A 12,680-nucleotide genomic window follows, 5' to 3' on the forward strand; every position below is an offset into this window, starting at 1 on the left:
GCTTCCGCATGTGCTTAATAAATGAAAGGGTCGGCGATACATAGTCCTGGAATATCGCTTCTAAAATCGACCGAGTAGAAGGATGTGTGCATGCCCAAGGATCGAGGCATGACATTTTCTATCCCATTATTTTATTGTTTGGGAATTTTTATCTGCTTCCGCATGCGTATTAGAATGAAAGGGTCGGCGATGCGTCCTGTGATGTTGCTATAAATCAACCAAGGTGAGGGATGGGCACACGTTCAAGGATCTGGGAATGACAATTTTGTTGTATTTTGTGGAATTAATCCAATCTAATGGAAACTAACGAAGAGTATAATTGTCATAAAGTTTGGAGTAAATTTATTACAAATATACTAATTTGAAAAAAAAATATTAGGTGCAGCTATAATAGCCATGTCATCAATGCACGAGCCCATTTAGTGGATGAAAAGAGGCACTATGGTCCCGCTCCATTAGAAAATTGGAATCTCTCCATCTCTCTCCTTTGGCACTTTGTTTCTCTTCTTCATCATTTCTTTCTTCTTCTTCTTTTTCCTTTCTTTCCCTTTGGCCCGTGGCCATGACATCATTGAGGGCCGAGAAGGGTGTTGCAACCCTTGTCAGCCACATACGAGGGTCGCTTTTGTCAAATTCGATGAGGGCTCGACCCTTGTGGCTAAGATGAGAGTCGCCCTCACCAAATTTGGCAAAGGAGGGCTTGAGGTTGCAAATGACAAGGGCGACGAATGACTTGTGATGAGCATTAGCGTTGCTCGTGAGCCAATCGTCCATAGCTGGCCGCAAGCAATGTCCATGGTTGGAAGGGAAAGATGGATACCCAGGGGATCAATAGCATGCTTGAACGATGCCGACATCGACCATGGATAAGCGTCGACATGCTCATTAGTGGGTTGTCTATGGTTTTCCATTGCAATCCATGGGGTGAGCGTCGTCTTTGGCCTTAGAAGGCAAAAATAAAAGGAACAAAACACTGAAAGAGAAGAAATAAACGAATCATGATTATCATACCTACACCTAATATTTTCTCAGTAGTATGAGGTTTTTAGTGATTAAAAAAAAAGTTTTTATAAATTCATTGTGGGTACAACAATTTAGGATTTTCGTGGTAATAATTTTAATTTTACTAGTGTATATATATAACAGATATATTTAGATATATATAGATTTTGTATTTTAATTTATAATATGCTTTTTTCTTCGGTCATCCATGCAAAGTAGCTAACTTTGGCTTACGTCATCATGGGTCTCGTTCCAGCTTCGAAGCGGGTGGTCGTCTTCAAGTCCAAATCACAGACGCCAACCACCGCCGATGGGAAGTCCCCGCCGACCTCATCCCTCGCCGATCTCCCTCCCCTCCCCACTGCTCTCTCCCCGAACAAACCCTAGCTCCCCCACCGTCGCTCTGCCACTCCCAATGCCACCTCTCCGCTGCCACCTCCTCCGACCTCGTCTTCGTCCTCCGCAGCGCCACCTCCTTCTCCTTCTCCGTCTCCCACCACTCCTCCGGCGACGTCCTCTTCAACACCTCTGCCTCTGACCCCTTGGCCTTCCTCGTCTTCAAGGACCAGTACCTCCAGCTCTCCTCCTCCCTCCCTCCCGGCCGCTCCTCCCTCTACGGGATCAGAGAGCACACGTAGCATTAGTGAACTATCTGTTTAAAAAAAGTAGTTCAGCTTCAAAATAATCATCTACACAACATGATACAGTTTCTACACAAATTGGCACCATGCATGTTTCGACATCCAAAACAGATACTCAGAGACATGAAAAAAAAAAAGAAAAAGAAAGAGAAGTTTCCAGAAAATATCCTTAAAATAGTCAATGACAAAGCAGGACTTTCAATTAGTTGCCAGAGCTGGTCCCGAAAAGGTGCCAGAGACTAGAAACCAGTCCTTCACCTAATATCCAGGTAAAAACTTCAGCAATTAGCATCTTAAGAAACCTCATCACAAGCTATGTCAAGAAACTTCACCCTGGAGCTGCCCTGGATGTTGGGAAAGGCAGCTGTAACAATGATCCTGAGATAGAATCTATGCTCACAGATACACGTGCAAAGTTTCAAGATAAAAAAACCAATGAAACAAATTAATGTTCTTTCACTTTTGTGTGAATAATAAATACAGGAACCTGGACATTTTAAATTGAGGTACCATAAGTTAGATCAACACCCAACTGATTGACAACTAGAAGCGTCTTGAGTAGAGGAAAACGATGAGCTATTGCGAATAAAAAGTACAAAGAATTGCGACATCCCAATTTTACAATCATTAGGGAGGTTAAAGTCTTTTTAATGTAGGTTCACTGACCGCGAATCAAATGTCATCCTGCTAGTCTGCAACTGTACAGTAAGCAGGGTGTACTGGAATTCTTCAAAGCAGCAGCCAGACACTTCACAGAACATTTTCATCTATTCATTTTAAAGGTGTGTAAGCCATTCTCTATGCCACTGAGGCTCCAAGGGATCCACCTTATACACGAGCAAGTCTCTCTCCCCGGTTTTTCTGACGAATTGGTCAACAAGGTCACATGTGCTGGCTTTTAGCTGCACAATTCAACTTTCCAACAGTATCGTGCTCGCAGAAACTACGAATTTCAAGCGCACTCTTGGACAGGACGGTTTCTAGAAAGAAAATCGAACCGATTCGCAACCTTAACCATGAGTCTTGCTGCGAACGACGACTGCAGTCTCAAACAAAACCTTTGCAATCCAATTCAATGGCTGAGCTGAGTTTCCATCGACCATTGCAACCCAATCTCCAATGATTCCACAAACAACTCAGGAGCATAAGATTTCCAACCAATCATCATCATCTAAGACTAAGAGCAACAAATTGAAAGGGTTTGACTGGTTTCACCCTAAGAAATGACAAAGCTCCAACCTTGCACTCACTTTTGGGTAAAAGGAATAAGCTTTCACGTTACCCGACAACGTTCCAGCCGGAAACAGTGTCATCATTAACTAATCAGTCGACCCATTTCTCATTTTTCGTGTGAGATTTGCAAGGAGCGATGCGAAGGAGTCAAGAACGGGTGGGGGATGAACGAGTTCGGCGTTTACCTTGGGAAGAGCGGGTTTAGAGGCGACGGAGAGCGAGGCCCTGAGGTCCGCAGTCGTGAACGAAGAAGCCCAGGAGAGCGAACTGGGTCGTCTGCTCGACGCCGACCGCGTCCCGTCGGAGCGGAGAGGAGAGCAGTGGGTTCGCGATGAAGCCACCACGACCCACGCCATCGTCTTCTCCGGGTGCGCTCCTGCCTGTGATGCTCTCTCTCTCTCTCTCTCTCTCTCTCTCTCACGAAAGAAGACGGCTACTTCCTAAAATTATGGTCGTATTTGTTTTTTGTTTTTTTTTTGTTTTTTATTTTTTACATTTTAAATATCCAAAAATAACTTTTTACTTTTCTGCTAAGACTTTGAATATTGTGAAAATTTTAATAACCATACTATAGCTTAACGAGCACCGGGACCCCAATAATGTTTTTGAAAGCAATGTTTTTGGAATTATATTAATAATAAGAAAAATAATGATTGTTGAAAATCCATTAAAAAATATGAGAAAATAAATTAATTATCTAATGCATGCAAGCACTACACTATTTTTAAGACAATTCCGTTCCATGAAATATGAAAAACAGCTATTTTCCTAAGAAATAACATGCTTTCTTTTTATTTTATATTTTGCACAGAATAATAGAAAGAATATGAACAATTTATATAATTCAACGAAGAAAGAAAAGAAAAAAGGGGAAAAATTGTCTTTTTAATTTGATATATTGTTAAGAATTGTGGTTTGAAGTTTACATTCAAACGAAAAGAAAATCGTTAAAAAGAGACTAATAAATTTATTGATAATTAACAGATAACTGTTATATAACCATTATGAAAAAGGTTCATAAAGAAATATATCAAAAGCATTACCCGACTATTAAAGAGTTGTTATAAAACATTATGCAAATGCTACAATCGTTTCATAGTGAACAGAAATCGTTAACAAAATTATTATAGAATAACTGTCATAATTTGTATCAGGATGCTTGTCCAGGACTTGATTGACGTCGATAGTGAGATTGAGCTTGTACAAAATGAAGTTGAAGAGGACGCTGACGAGGCGGCACCTTTGTCTTCTTGAAAGCCCCCTCCAACTTTAGCTTCTCGCCGACGACTCTCTCTGCCAATGTCCCTGTCGCCTGCCAGCTCCGGTTGCTACTCTCCTTGGAATGTCGTCTGGCCTTCTCTCCGATGGACCAAGCAAGCAGAGCGACTCCAAAAATCCTAACTCTCTTTCTCTCTATCTACACGCACAAACATGTGAGAGGCAGCTGCACCGGTAAAGGCCTTACTCTTCATCGCTGAGGTCGCAAGTTCGAACCTCTGCGTTGCTAACGCGTCTTAAGTGCGGGGGTCATGGTAATGGGGTCATGTGCTAGCCTCCCTTTAAGTATAGTAGGTGATCTCTGTTGGGCTGGTCGGGCCGGCAGCGGCCATGAGCACTAGTAAGGTGTGTCAGGTCGGATTTTGGATGAAAAAAAAAAAAAACATATGAGAGGGTCTTTGTTTTGGGCCTCTTCCTCGACGGCTCTAGTCCTATATACATATTCTAGGATCTTCAAGAGGGGAATCTAAGCGGAGGGGTTGAGGGAAAGAAAATGCAACATCTTTATAAAATTTATATGTGGAGGGAGATTATACGTACAAAAAGAGCATATAAATGCAATAGATAAGTGGTGCAAGATACCAATAGGATTATTAAATTGGCTCTGTTTGTTGAAGATGCGCTTTAACACATACAAATTGCAGCTCCATGGGACGACGTAGAACCCATGCAAGCTTACCACCTTCAACGACTCCCGTGTGAAAAGGAGTTAGGATTAATGGAGGGTCACTAGACGTGGTGGCTTTGCTCGACTTGCGAAATTTGGTGCGATCGAACAAGCTACAAGCCACTCTTCCCTACTCCGACAAGAGCGTATTATGAAAGTTAGATCGGTGGTCAAAATCGAGTACAAGAAATTATTTCAAAAGTTAGATTAAACAAAACGTGATTTAGGTGCTATTGGCAGCTTTGTATTTGGTACCTTAGAAAGATGAAGTCACGCGGTCCATCAGTTCAGGATGATTCTTTCCTCCTCCCTTCATCCATTGACTTAATGCTATTGATCAGAACAAAATACAACATCGTTGAGAGACGGAGACAGAGAGGGAGAGAGAGAGAGAGAGCGAGCGTTACCTTGAGTGAAGTAATTTCTCTGGTAATTGACCAATGATGGGCGTTTTTATCTAATTACAATTGACATAAGGTACATTTCAAGTTCTTATTTGAAAAAATGAAGGCACTTAATGTTCTTATTTTGAATTTTCACTAGTTATTTTTTTGTAAGCTAGCATAAACTCTCCCTCTTAGGCCCTTATGCTATTTTTAAGAGTGTGAGCTCTTCATCTCTTGATGTCTCTGTCACCATCACAAAATTTTATTATCAATAAAATCTCCCTCTTAGGCACTTATCGCCATTATGGAATTTTTGTTGGATATTTCAACCGTTTAAAAATAATTGAAAGTATTTTTTATTATAGAAATTACGATAGTCATGAAAGCCATTATTCTATAATAGATTTGTAACATTTTATAATGGTTTAATTATGTTTATGTAATGATCTTGATTGCAATCAATTTCATAACGGTTGTATACGGGCTTTATAATGGCCGTGTAATGGTTTTTGATTTTTTTCTTCATAAACTATCTATTATATTATAACGACTTTTTAACAGTCATCAATTCATAAATTATTAAGAAATTAATTATTTCTTTCGTTTTAATAGGGCAAATTCCAAAAAAAAAAAAAAAAAAAAAACCCAAAATGTCATCATTTTCTCAAATAAGTGCATAAAGTGGACTTTGTTTCAAATAAGAACTTAAAATGTCATCACTTTCTCAAATAACAGTCTAAAGTGGATCTTGTATCAAATAAGGACCTAAATTGGTTATATTTGTTTTAAATAAAGGTTCGAAGTGGTTATATATGTTTCAAATAAGAACCTAACTTTCTAGTGATAAGGGATATTTTCGTCATTTGATATTTTTCCCTTTTTTTCTTCATTTTTTTTTTTTTTTTTGGGTTCTTCTTCTTCCTCTTTGCTGGTGGCCGGAGGGCTGGGCAAGGGTTTCCCTTGTCAGTGAGGGCCACCCATGCCGGCCACAAGCGAGGGGATCCTCATCATAGGGCCATCCATGAGGTGGGCCCTTGCTCGTGGCTAGAGAGGGCTGGGTGACCTCACTGGCTATTGGTAAGGGTTGGCAAGGCCTCGACAACCCTTACTAGCAATGGTGAGGGTCATCGCCCATTGGCAAGGGTGGTCGAGCCCTCTCCAGGGGTAGGCGAGGCTGATCTGGTGAGGGTGGCCCCACTCGCGATAGGCGGGGGCTTGCAGTCTCTTGTCAGCCCTTACCAACAGCTGACAAGGTCGTCTAACCCTTGTGGATGGCCCTAGGGTGAGGGTCACCTCGCCTGTGTCTGGCGTGGGCGACCCTTGCCCAGCCCTCTGTGGGTACTGTTGGTGGCTAGCCACCGACAAAAAGGAAGATCAAGAACCAAAAAAAGGAAAAAAAAAAGAAAAGGATATCAAATTGATTGATTTAAGGAGAGTAGGGGAGATTGAGCTTCTAAAATTAGAGTGCGAAAAATGAAAGCTATGTGAGTTTCCCTTATGTTAAGATTAATATTGTATTTTTTCATCAAGTGTATTATGTGAGGTTGATAAGCGTATAATAGGATATTGTTTGAGGTTATATTATTTGAGGTTAAATTTGTAAAGGATCCAACTGTCATGGATAATAAGTACTTCGAGAACTATACAATCATTAAAATAAGATAGGGTTGTTGAGGTCTTTTAGAGTACCAAAGCAATTATTCATTATAAAAACAAATCCAAGGCAGTAGAGGATTGAGGGCTAGACATTAAACAATACATATGCATATTATTGGCCTGATAGAAAATGTATGAATGAGTCATATGTTATGGCATCCTTTATAGTGATTGGGTGGCAGTAACTTTGAGAGGAAGATGGTGGCATATGCTAATTCAGCTAAGTTAAGCAGAATATACAGCTCATGCTACAATCGACTATAATTGTACGGTTAGGATGTAGACATAGAAATCTGCCTTAAAGGAAATCATCACAATACGGCAACCGCTATCCACACGAGTTGAAGTTGATGGGAAATAGTATAATTGGTTGGTTCCGTTATAATTTATTTTCTGTGCAAACATGGCAATGTGTATCCCAAATGATTACTTAACTATGCGGGAAAATTTAAATGCCAGCCGTTGGATCGTTGGTAGCCAACAACAATTATATCAAACATGGTTATTAGGTGTATATAGTAAATAGTCAAAAGCACAAAAAAGTTATCGTGTAATTTTTTAACCATGAAGAGGTTCATGTTTAAACAAAGTAAACGCAGTAAACGCACCCTGCTTCTAAGAGGAATGGCAAAACGCATGGACTTTGCTTAAGAGAAATAGTTTATTTCATATTTGTACTACTTGTTAAATATTTGCTATTATATAGCAAATCTTTATGTACAATAAGTAACTCCATATCAGATACATGAAACGTGGAAACCATCGATCATTTAACTCGTTCCCATGTTCTCTTCCTCTATGATTGTTAATCAACAGTCCGCTTTTATGAGACAAAATTCCACGCGGACTACAACATGGAACCAAAGCCAACCTCGCGCTCTCTAACCCACCATAGGATATGCACGGGGACGTCCACCGTAATCTATAGCTTCATAGCCATGCGGTTACTGAGATGGCCGATGTGGGACTGCATTGGGCTAGATAGCACTTGAGGACCATCCGTAGCAATAAAGTAGCACTTCAATCTTATGGAGACTTTGCTGTTATATAGGAAAAGAAAAAACCAAGATATCATAATCAACATGAGAAAGAGAGAGAGAGAGAGAGAGAGAGAGAGATCTTACCAGGGCGGAAGCATTTTTTTTGGTGAATCACTGATCCAACTTTTAATTACATGATGCAAGGTTGGAGTATGTGAGATATGATTGTTGGATTGATGTCAAAGGAGAATTCCATAGATGCGAGTGAGATATGATGCCTAAAACTTTGTTTCGTCTGCATCGCTTAGGACTTGCTTTGAAGCACTCAAAGGACTAGTAAAAAGGAAGAAAAAAGTCAGTTGGCTGTGCCGTGCAGTACTAAAAGATGAAGGGCTCTATAAATAGGTAAGTAATTAGTCATGTTCATTATTGGTGTGGATACACTTGCCCAATTTGCATTTGACAAATTCTCATTCTAAGATATTATCAATGGCAAGTTTTATTAGAGCTCATTTCTCTAGAAACATGACCATATACATCCCTTTGGTGATTACTTAATTAGTTGAAAAAAAAAATTAAAATCTAGACCGCTAGATTATCAATGATTTTGATGGGTGAATAGATCGATAGCAAATTCAAAATATGAAACATGACTATTAGATGTACCCAATAAAGCCTTATGGCATGTAGATAAATCTCTATTTATTCGCTTGGAAGTTATGTTCGTTATATCGACCCGCATTTCTTTCCAATTATACATTAATGTAGTTGCACTTACCGTTGATTGGAAAGATTCCAGAGAGCAATTAAACTCAGCCTTTTTTTGGCGATCATCTTGGCCACGACGGCGTGGAACCTGGAGCATGCACAACTCCTGTTAGCAATATTAGAGTATTGAGATATGTCTTAGAGATATTTATGATATTTCCACTTATTTCAATTTTTCTTTTGATTATACAAATCTGATTTGATTTCTTTTGATTTTCTCTATCTAAACCCATAAATAGGCTTTCCATGTACTCAATTCAATATATCGAAATAATCGAAAATTCCTCAACTCTCTTTTCTATTTTATATTCAACTACTCTGAAGTCGCCCAGAATTTTTCTTTGAATGTTGTGATTGACTCCACTTTGATGTTTCGAGAGAGCGAGGCGAGCAATGTGGAAGGATTAGGGTCTGGGCAGGTGAAGTGCACGCGAGGTCTAGAGAGGAAGACGATCGTGATCTCGTAGGGTCCCGAGGCAGTGGCGTGCCCGGTCTATATACCGACTTCGGAGCTCCGTTGAAGAGGCGGTGCAGCACGAGGTTGTTGCTCGACAACTTCGAAAAATCCGATCCCGGAGCCTAGGACGCTGAGTCTTTTCAAGCAGGGAATGCCAGCGGGCACTTGGGGGTCGATGAGTGGCGTCAAGATGAACTCTGGCTTGGGCACATAAGGGAATAAGTTCTTGAAGTTCTAAGTTGAGGATAGGAGGACAGAATTAAAGGAGGGTGCTGCAAGTTTATCTAAACAAGATAAATGGTAGAAAACAAAAAAAAAAAATGAAAGTAAAAAACTAAAAATATTTAAAAAGATAATGTAAAATGGGGCCATTTTGTCTAAAATTTTCTATATCAAATTGTCAGCTATACTATATATGATGGCAGAGAGCCAGTCCATTTCGGCAGGCGGTGGCCATCTAGGCGTTCGAGCAAGCAAAGATTAGGCTGAAAATCTACATTAGAATATAATCAAAAGGTTTATAGCTAAACTAGTAAAATTAAAAAGTTTATGATAGAATTAACAGCCGTGCAATAGTTTTAAGACTGATTGGATGATTATCTTACGCAAATTCGGTCTAATTGTAAAAAAACCGAAAGCTAATCTTTTTGTGCAAAAAGAAAATTAAAAGATGATAGAATTAACAGCCATGCAATTCCTAATTTTATTATCTTTCCTAAGATATTGTTTTGAGATTTTTGACAATACATAAATAAAGAGAGAAAGGTAAACTTCCTCTTAAATAAATTAAACATATATAATAACTCAATAACATTTTATAGTACAGTCTCTTGTTTTCTTCACAGAATTGTGTATAAACTCTCAAGAAAATATTATTTTCAGAGAAACAACAATATTTTACTTGTTCTAAAGGCTAATATGATGATAGAACATGTTCTATAGTACTAAAATTTGAACTCTTCTATATTACATATGAAGAATATGGCGCATCTTGTTGTTTGTGTTCGAGTATATTGCTAACTTTATATGAAAAGTTATTGCATGTGTCCAACGCAAGCATTTCAAGTCGATTTGAAATCTCATTCTTATTTCCAATAGATATACATGTGTAATAGGTGGTTTGTAAACCCAAATAACATCCACTTAAGGTGGAAAAATGAGGTCACATATTATCTAAGCTTCATTCAGCTGGACAAGATTAAATATATGGCGGGTTACTTGATATATTGTTGATCAAAAGAATAATATATGGCTATTTGAGAATTTATCACTTTGGCAATTCTTATGAATCAATTAGAAATATCTATAACACTTCAAAGCAACATATTTATGGAGATCTTTGTTGTAATTTTGTTGATAAGATAAAAGTATGACAAAAAAGGTATGCCAAGCTTGACATTACCTCGGGGATTAACTTGACCATTGCTTGAGATTCATATTACATGTTTCACTAGTGAGACAAAAAAAAAAAAAATAGAACTAGTTGTGTCTGGAATATGTTATAGTTTATTTTTTTGTGCAAACTTGGCAATGTGTATCCCAAATGATTACTTAAACATGGTTATTAGGTGTATGTAGTAAATACAACAAGCGAAAATGATAAGCTGATGGTACCATCACCTTTGGAAAAGTGATGGTGTAGTTTGCACCATGTATTTTGTCAAGGATACTGGATGACTTGCTTGTCCGGTCTAGTAGGATATCAACAAGATCCCTCGGTGAAAAAAAGATTTGGGTACTTGAGGCCCCACATTGACTTTCCTTGTTACTCTGCACTACACTGCACTACTTTGCAGAGGGGAAAGAGAGAGAGAGAATCCTTAGGATGCAACAGTTGCCTGCCAATTGCATTTCCATTTAGTGTGTGGTCAAAATGGCACCGTTAGGAATAACCGTACCGTCACCAGACTCACCACAGCAGCACCTTACAAAAAATTATAAGAAAGTTATCGAGTAATATTTCTTACCATGCATAGGTTCACATTAAAGTAAATGCACCCTGCTTCTTAAACGATTGGCAAATAGCACGAACTTTGCTTAGAAAAAAATAGTTCATTTCTTCTTTGTACAGCTTGTTAAATATTATCTTTTATATACCAAATCTATCTATACAATGAGTAACTCCATATTAGCGCATGGTTGTTTTTACCCATTCTCAATAATTCCACAAATGAGTGCGTGATATGTTTTTCTAATATAATTTTAAGATTACAAAAAAAAAAAAAGATTACACACAAATTTATTTTGAAAATATCGAAATATGAATATAAAAGAGAGCATACAGAAATGGCCCATCAAAATTGATCCATTTTATTTTTAATTTGATTTATGTATGTTGAAAGCATATTTGAGCTAATGAAGCATTCATTTCAATATGTCATTGTCTCCTAAACTCATTTTCGGAGAATCTAAATGCTGATTTATGATAAACACCAAGATAATTTCCGACTTAAAGCTCTAATGTGTCCATTGTGAACTAGAAGGATTTGCTCACATTTCCTTATATGAGGTTGAATTTGAAGGACCAACATAACTATGTAGAGCCAAAGGTTTGAAATCAAAAAATGGAAAGCTGCAAGAATAACCTCTGATATTTATCCAATTTTCAGACTGGATAAATGTTTAGAAGAGTTCATATTTGAGCAATTGAAGTGCATTATATATTATGGCCTCACTTATTGCAGAAGTATGATTAGTTGTCGAATTAAGAGAAAATTTACTATCTTTTGAATTGGGATTATTTTTTGTTAAACTAATTTATGTAAAGGCATCGTCATGTTATGAGACTCGTTAGGTAGAATAACTCTACGGATTCGAGGCCTCAATTAGAAGAGCTCTTAGCATAAGTATAGGACTCATCGCGTGGTATATATGCTTCACAAGCTAGAGCATATGCATAAGTTCATAAGGATAAGTTCTTTTTGCATTATATGGTAGAAAGCTCTCATACACTCACCATACAAAATGACCGCTTCTCATAAAATTTTACATCGGATACATGAAACGTGGAACCCATCGGCCATTTAACTTGTTCCCATGTTCTCTTCCTCTATGATTTTTCAGCAGCAATCCACTTTTATGAGACAAAATTCTATGCAGACTACAACATGGAGCCGAAAACTCTCTAACCCATCATAGGATACGCAAGCCACGGGACATACACTGTAATTCTTAGCTTTATATCCATGTGGCTGCTGAGTCGGCTGATGTGAGGACTGCATTGGGCTAGATAGAACTTGAGGACCATCCATAGAGATAAAGTAGCACTTCGATCTTTCGGAGACTTTCTCTACTACTAGAATTCTTTCCCATCCTCCCCAGTGCGGCAGTGCCCCATGCTATTATACAGAATACAAACCCAGGATATCATAATCAACAAAAGAAGAGAGAGAAACTAAGAACGAATTTTTTTTTTAACTAAGAACAATATTAGAAATTCAAAAACTCTCATTTTGAAGACCACGTATAAAAATGGCATTTTCGTCGGTTTCACTCATTGATCGCGATACGCAGAGACCAGACGATGTCCACATATCGCGAGGTCTTCCTCCATCGGTAAGCGAGCACGGGCGGAAAAAATAGAACAATTTTTTTTTTTTTTTAAAAAAAAAA

At 38.4% G+C, this 12,680-nt stretch overlaps 1 protein-coding gene across 2 annotated transcripts; it reads right to left on the reverse strand.

The window, feature by feature from the left end:
- Positions 1 to 431: 431 nt before the first annotated feature.
- On the reverse strand, positions 432 to 3,289 carry LOC108956672. 2 transcript variants are annotated; one of them, XR_001982971.2, is made up of 2 exons: positions 3,062 to 3,289; positions 432 to 1,654 (listed from the first exon to the last, which is right to left on the reverse strand). XR_001982971.2 is itself a non-coding variant. In XM_018866450.2 (2 exons), the coding sequence occupies exons 1-2, from the start codon at positions 3,230 to 3,232 to the stop codon at positions 1,280 to 1,282; spliced, it is 507 nt and encodes a 168-aa protein (XP_018721995.2). In that variant the 5' UTR covers positions 3,233 to 3,289; the 3' UTR covers positions 432 to 1,279. The 2 variants fall into 2 exon arrangements, 1 of the variants encoding a protein (XP_018721995.2); XM_018866450.2 differs by having other exon boundaries at positions 432 to 1,615.
- Positions 3,290 to 12,680: the final 9,391 nt, after the last annotated feature.

The sequence above is a fragment of the Eucalyptus grandis genome, chromosome 5, assembly GCF_016545825.1.
Source record: "Eucalyptus grandis isolate ANBG69807.140 chromosome 5, ASM1654582v1, whole genome shotgun sequence".
In the NCBI taxonomy this organism is placed as follows: Eukaryota; Viridiplantae; Streptophyta; class Magnoliopsida; order Myrtales; family Myrtaceae; genus Eucalyptus; species Eucalyptus grandis.